This window comes from Sinocyclocheilus grahami, unplaced genomic scaffold, assembly GCF_001515645.1.
Source record: "Sinocyclocheilus grahami isolate Dianchi unplaced genomic scaffold, SAMN03320097.WGS_v1.1 scaffold354.1, whole genome shotgun sequence".
NCBI lineage: Eukaryota > Metazoa > Chordata > Actinopteri > Cypriniformes > Cyprinidae > Sinocyclocheilus > Sinocyclocheilus grahami.
The window spans coordinates 544,163-552,039 of NW_015505533.1; the positions used below are offsets into that span (position 1 = coordinate 544,163).

Here is a 7,877-nt window from a genome sequence, read left to right on the forward strand (position 1 = left end):
ATTATTTTAAATGAGTCTACCCCCCAAGATTACTGTTATAAACATGAGCCGCGTCCAAAAGGTAAAGGGGGAGGTGTTGCTTCAATTTATAACAATGTTTTCAGTATTTCTCAGAGGGCGAGCTTCAAGTGTAACTCGTTTGAAGTAATGGTTCTTCATATAACATTATCCAGATAAACAGGTGTTAATGATAAATCCACCAGGGCACCATACAGACTTTATTAAAGAATTTGCTGATTTTATATCTGAGTTAGTGCTGGCTGCAGATAAAGTCTTAATTGTTGATGATTTTAATATCCATGTTGATAATGAAAAAGATGCATTGGGATCAGCATTCATAGACATTCTGAACTCTATTGGGGTTATACAACACGTGTCAGGACCTACTCATTGTCGAAATCATACTCTAGATTTAATGCTGTCACATGGAACTGATTAATTTAATTTAATTTATGCATTTAGCAGACGCTTTTATCCAAAGCGACTTACAGTGCATTCAGACTATACATTTTTTACCAGTATGTGTGTTCCCTGGGAATCGAACCCACAGCCTTTTGCGCTGCTAACGCAATGCTCTACCACTGAGCCACAGGAGCACATTGATGTTGATGGTGCTGACATTCTGCAGCAGAGTGATGATATCTCGGATCATTATCTAGTCTTGTGTAAACTCCATATAGCTAAAACTGTAAATTCTACTCCTCGTTACAAATATGGTAGAACCATCACTTCTACCACAATAGACTGCTTTGTGAATAATCTTATCTCAATTCCTCAGCATATCCAATAGCTCATAAAAACTTGATGATGTAACAGAAACTATGGACTCTCTCTTTTCTAGCACTTTAGATATGGTTGCTCCTTTACGCTTAAGGAAGATTAAGGAAAACAGTCTGACACCGCGGTATAATGAGCACACTCGTGCCCTCAAGAGAGCAGCCCGGAAAATGGTGCGCAGCTGGAGGAAAACAAAACTAGAAGTATTTCGTATTGCTTGGCGGGAAAGTACCCTGTCCTACAGAAAAGCCTTAAAAACTGCTAGATCTGATTACTTTTCAACTCTTTTAGAAGAAAACAAGCACAACCCCAAGTATTTATTCAATACAGTGGCTAAATTAACAAAAAATATAACATCAGCAGGTGCAGACATTTCCCAACAGAATAGTAGTAATGATTTTATGAATTACTTTACTTCTAAGATCGATACTATTAGAGATAAAATTGTAGCCATATAGCCATCAGCCCAAGCGGCAACCTTCTGGTCTCTCTCGTGAAACCAACACGGAAGTGACTAAAACTGCAATTCATCGACTGGCCGCTAGAGGCTGGCTCCAAAAGGGAGTCAGTCCCATAGACTCTCTATGTTAAAATGCCCAACTTTACAGCAAAAAAAAATATGTTTACAGCCTGGTACAAAAAGTGGTTTTGGTCTATATAGCTAATTTTGCCCTTCATGACAACTGTGAGGGGGGTGAACTTTTTTATAACTTATTCGTTTAAATTATATTAAGAGTTAAAGTTCTGCATAATTAAAGGCGTGGCCACTTGAGTGACAGGTGGATTGCCACTGCTGTCACCACCGTCAAGCTAGGTGGGCGTGGTTTCAGCAACCAGCTCCTGCCTCTTTGCCCATTTTCGATTATCCAGGAGTGACGCGAAGTGGATTGATTCGATGATGAAGAATTGATAGAACAGCCATCAAGTGTTAGACTGTGTTCTAGCTTATTACATGTGGAGGTTTTAGGTCCGATAATTAACACCTCTGGGTTTTTTTTTGTTTAACAGTAAGAAATTACTAGTCATCCAGTTTTTTATATCGACTATGCATTCCGTTAGTTTTTCAAATTGGTATGTTTCGCCCGGCCACGAAGAAATATAGAGCTGAGTATCTTCAGCATAACAGTGAAAGCTAACACCATGTTTCCTGATGATAACTCCCAAGGGTAACATGTAAAAGCGTAAAAAGTAACGGCCCTAGTACTGAGCCTTGAGGTACTTCATACTGCACTTGTGATCGATATGATACCTCTTCATTCACTGCCACAAATGCCACGGCCTGCTCTTATCATCCAATCGTGGCTGCCAAGACGGCGACTGCTGGCTCCGCCCACTTTGAGCTTCAAAAATGCTCTTCAGAAACCTACGGGTGACGTCACAGACACTACGTCCATGTTTTTATACAGTCTATGCATCAGCCACAGTATCACATCAGATAGTGTGCTATAGATCCCATAAGGAACAATTCCACTCATTCTCTTCTGTAGGAAAGGAAGATTTGTATAAACTTGTTAAATCATCTAAACCAACAACATGTATGTTAGACCCTATTCCATCTAAGCTACTAAAATAGATGATTCCAGAAGTCATAGATCCTCTTCTGAATATTATTAATTTGTCAATGTCATTAGGATATGTCCCAAAAATCTTAAAACTGGCTGATATTAAGCCTCTCATTATTAAATCACAAACTGACCCCAAACAATTAATTAATTACAGACCGATCTCGAATCTCCCTTTTCTGTCAAAGATATTAGAAAAGGTAGTATCATCACAACTATTTTCCTTCTTAGAAAAATATTCTCTGTGAGGATTTAGAACGTATTATAGTACTGAGACTGCTCTCATTAGAGTTACAAATGACCTGCTCTTATCATTCAATCGTGGTTGTATATCTCTATTAGTGCTACTGGAACTTAGCACTGCGTTCGACACTATTGACCACAACATTCTTTTGAAAAGACTAGAAAATTATGTTGGCATTAGTGGAAGTGCATTAGCATGGTTCAAATCGTACTTATCTGACCGCCATCAATTCGTGGCAGTGAATGAAGAGGGATCATATCGATCACAAGTGCAGTATGAAGTACCTCAAGGCTCAGTACTAGGACAGTTTCTTTTTACGCTTTTACATGTTACCCTTGGGAGATATCATCAGGAAACATGGTGTTAACTTTCACTGTTATGCTGATGATACTTAGCTCTATATTTCTTCGCGGCCCGACGAAACATACCAATTTGCAAAACTAACAGAATGCATAGTTGATATACAAAACTGGATGACTAGTAATTTCTTACAGTTAAATTAAAAAAAAAACCCAGAGGTGTTAATTATCGGACCTAAAACCTCCACATGTAATAACCTAGAACACAGTCTAACACTTGATGGCTGCTCTGTCAATTCTTTATCATCAGTTAGTAACCTAGGTGTGCTATTTAATAGCAATCTTTCCTTCGAAAGCCACATTTCTAGCATCTGCAAAACTGCCTTTTTCCATCTCAAAAATATATCTAAATTACGACCTATGCTGTCAATGGCAAATGCAGAAACGTTCATTTATGCGTTCATGACCTCGAGGTTTGATTATTGTAATGCTTTATTGGGTGGTTGTTCTGCACTCTTAATAAACAAACTCCAGCTGGTCCAAAATGCAGCAGCTAGAGTTCTTACTAGAACCAGGAATTATGACCATATTAGCCCAGATCTGTCAACACTGCACTGGCTCCCTATTAAACATGGTATACATTTTAAAATCTTGCCAATTACCTATAAATCCCTGAATGGTTTAGTGCCTCAGTATTTGAGCGATCACTTATTGCATTATAGTCCACGGGAACCAGATGATTCCTCTGAACAATCTGACTTTGTTGCAGCCTAGAATTAAACTGCTGGTTTCGTCTGGCCAGAGGAGAATGGCACACTATTTCAACACACTATTTCCCTGTTTAATACTGTAAAGCTGCTTAGACACAATCTGCATTGTAAAAAGCATTATATAAATAATGGTGACTTGACTTGACTTGACTTATCTAGGCCTATGTATTTAGACCCCTAATGTCAGGCAGCTGTGGCAAGAAAAAAAACTCCACTTGATTTTGGATAATGGATAAAAAAAAACTTTAGGAGAAAATAGGCAAAAGTATCAGTTCTCTTCTAACTTTACAGTCCAAACTTAATGTCAGTAATTCAGTAAATAAACTACTGTACTACTGTACTAAAAGCACACAGAAAGCCATCTGTCAGACAGCGAGTACCGAACTGAATTATTTCATGTGCTTTCAATAGCCTAACTCTTTTTCAAAATCAAGCACATTACACGTTTTATTTGTTTTACATGTTTTACACGTTTCTTTATCAATCTAAAGTGTGTTAATGACTACAAGCAGATATAAACGAAAGAGCATAAGCTCTATAAAAACCAGTGACACTTTAGACTAGGGCTGTGCAAATAATTGAATGCGATAATCACAATATCGCACTATGCAATATCGCGTTCATAATTGCAGGCGATACAGCGGCGATAATGAACGCAATATTGTGTAGCTTGTCAGTGAACTACGGCTCTGTGTAGTAAATGCTCCTCCATCTGAAAGCAGGTGATGGAGATTTACTACTAATCACAGAACCGGCTTTACTGACGAGATGCGCATGATAATGGCATTCGATTATTTGCACAGTCCTACTTTAGACCATCATCACAATGTATAACATCTTGCTGGCTAGCCATATTCACATATGATTTTTGTGGTTCAGTGCTGGATTGCTACTGCATGTCCAGTATGATTTAGGTCCTGAAGCAAACCCAGAAGAGAAGCTCTGCTCTAGACTGTATGTACTGTGATCTGTGTGTGAGTGTGTGTGTGTACCTGAACCTCTCCTCCTGCAGCGCCTCCATCACTAGCCTGCACTCCTTCATATATCCGCTCCTCACACTCTCCAGCGTCTCCTCCAGGCACGTCTGCACGTCTCGCTGCTCCTGCTGCTCCTGCATCAGCATGTCCATGCTGCCGTGGTGGCCCCGTTCCAGCGTGTTCCCCCTGGAGCTGGGTGGGCCCCCAGGGGCCCCCGTCATGCTGTTGGATCCCGAGGTGACACTGGAGCAGTCCTCGTCGCTGGCGAACTTGGGGCTGGACTGCAGGTGTGTGGCGGAGGCTCCGTCCTCGGCCTCCTCCGGCCCGTCCCTCAGCACACTGATGTTGTCTGCACTGCCGAAGCGGTGGCGGATGAGCGAGGCGATCTCGCGCGGTTTGGAGGCCAGGCTGTCCACCACCCCCTCGCTGAGGCCCGTGATGACCCGGGCCCCCACGTCCCTCAGGCCCTGCTGCATGTCGCGCAGCATGTCTTTGGGCTGCCGCTGCACGCCGCTGTGCTCCGCCTCGCGCAGACGCCGGTGGTAATGCTCCAGCTTGCGCTGCAGCTGGGCGATGCTCGCCGCAGCCTTCTGGTTCTTCTTCTCAAACACCTGAGGATGGAGGCAATGTGGAGGGGTGTGGAAGAGTGAGGGAGGGAGGAGAGCGAGACATGAGCGAGGAACGAGATTAAGGCCCTGTTTACACTAATGCGTTTTGGTATTAAAACGGCATTTTAAAATGAAAACTATCCTCGTCTATACTGGTGTTTTCACTGCGTTTCAGAAATGATCTCAGTCCACACTATGCAACCGAAAATGTCATATGACCATTCATGCAGGTACAACCATAAATATGTATTGGTAGTACAGCTGCACGATTAATCATTAAAAAATAAATCGCATTCTCGATTCAAACACCCATGCGATCCCATTTTTAAATAACAACAATTCGCTCGTGTCTATTAAACCTTTGTAAAAATCATATTGCAACATTCAAATCTGCGTTTGCACTGCCGCTGACACAGAGAAAGCAGACATTTACCATGATTGAGTAAGAAACAGCTTCACAAACAGTCTTTTCAACTACACAGTATTATTTCTGTCTTACAGTCATTCATATTATCACAGAAATAATGGGATGAAAGCTCATAGCTCATATATAAACAGAGCAAATACCCTTTTGAAAGTAATTGGGTTTGTGTCGATTGCATTGTTTCACCACTAGGTGGCGACAAGCGACTTTAAAAAAATTTATTTGTCATTGAATCATTCATTCAAGAGATTTAAAAAAAAATGCTGATCATACAGTAATGAAACAAGTTAAGTATTTATGAGTGAATCTGTGAAACTTTTTCATAATTTTAATATTAATAACTGGTGTATTAAATATATTATATTTTAAATACATATTAAAATGTTTAATAATTCATTCAAATTAATTAAACAATTTTAAATAGACTGCAGCAATAATATTTTGTTACATTATTTTGTTTAGTTCAGAATCATGGGAGTATCGTGATCTCTATTTGAGACAAAAAAATAAATAAAAACATAAATAAAAATAAATAAATCGTGATTCTCAATTTATCCAGAATCATGCAGCTCTAATAGGTAGATGCCCTATTATTTAGATGGTGGACGCGTGTCTACGTGCTTGGAGCGGTCGAATGGGGAATCTACCTATGCATATCTATGAGTACAACAATGAGCATGTTGTTATTGTTTACACGTTTGTCAAGGATACGCAGAGCGAAAGTGGGCAGCCACGCCATCGTTTTCAAAAGTCTCCGTTTGGTCCGTTTACACTGAAACGCAACCCTGGACTTTTCAAACTAAAACAGGGTCTGCAGCGTTTTCAAAAGTCTCCGTTTTTGAGGGTCGAAAATGCCGGAGTAGTGTTAACAACAGGCGTAACCGTACATGCACAGAATAATTGTTTACAAAAAATTATGTATAACGTGCATTTACAAAATACATAGGCTAAATATTAATTTTACACTGACTTAAATTGTAATGAAAATAATGTAAAAATAAAAAAAATAAGTTTGACATTAATTTCGTTACAATTATATATATATGTGTGTGTGTGTGTGTGTGTACAGTGGTGGCCAAAATATATTTTGCTGTAGTGTGTCAGTAGGAAATATCAATTTACATTACATGATATATTGCAGTCAAATCTCTCTAACTTTAAGGGGTACAACAGCTTGTCACTGGGGCAGTACCCTGAAAGGAACATCTTTGTACCTTATTTACTGCTAAAAGGTAAATTGTAGCACCTTATGAGGGCATATTACTTTTAATCAATTTTAAAGTAAAATGAAGTGATGCAAAGGCCATGTATGGTAAACCATATTCGGAATTTGTCCTCTGCATTTCACCCATCCAAGCACTGTTCATTAACTTCCCCTACCTACATTTCCTGCCGGTACTGAGACTTGTTTACAAGTTTATAAGTCTGAGTCTTTAACCATTAGGCCACAACTGTCCCTATAATAGTAGATAAGGTACAACGTTTTCCTTTTAAGGGTACTGCTCCAGTGACATGTTCTTGTACCCCTAAAGGTACAGTGGCCAAAATCATTAGAACACTAGTACTGTCACCAGCTAAAAATGGTTTGAAGTCAGTTATTTCTATCTTTTGCTGTAGTGTGTCAGTAGAAAATATCAGTTTACATTTCCAAACATTCATTTTGCCATTACAGCTTTTCTCAATCGATTTGACACATGTGTCCAAACTCAGGTCACTGTTCTCAAAACTGTTAACACAGTGATCTGAATACTTTGTAATTTTCCTAAACAGATTGTACGTCATTTTATACAAATTACAAATCATGCAAATAATTTTCTCTAACCAATGTGCACAAAACTCTCAAATGTTTTCACAATAGTTAATACAACCAACCAATACTTTAAAATAGCTGAAAAAGGGGGTAACACTTTGCGTGAAGGGGTGTGCATAAGACTGACATGGCACCTTCGTAATCATGACATGACACATGTCATGAGGTTTTATGCATGTTTATGACAACTGTCATTAAGTGTCATTCGCTCAGTTATGTAATTTTTAATGCAAAGATGACATTGTTTGAGATGTCTTTGTTATGGGCTATGGTTAGGGGTAAGGGTAGGGTTAGGTAAGGGTTAGGTCAAATAATGTCATATTTGCATAAAAAATGACATAACTGAGCGAATGACACTTAATGACAGTTGTCATAAACATGCATAAAACCTCCTTCATATTCATGA

At 39.3% G+C, this 7,877-nt stretch overlaps 1 protein-coding gene across 2 annotated transcripts in view; it reads right to left on the reverse strand.

Annotated features, from left to right (window-relative positions):
* Nucleotides 1-7,877, reverse strand: part of LOC107548748 (transmembrane and coiled-coil domains protein 1-like) — a 34,303-nt gene that overhangs the window by 14,053 nt on the left and 12,373 nt on the right. For both annotated transcript variants that reach the window (XM_016229555.1, XM_016229554.1), the window contains exon 3: nt 4,645-5,240. In XM_016229555.1, the coding sequence (XP_016085041.1) occupies nt 4,645-5,240 (596 nt within the window). The remainder of the gene's footprint in view (nt 1-4,644; nt 5,241-7,877) is intronic.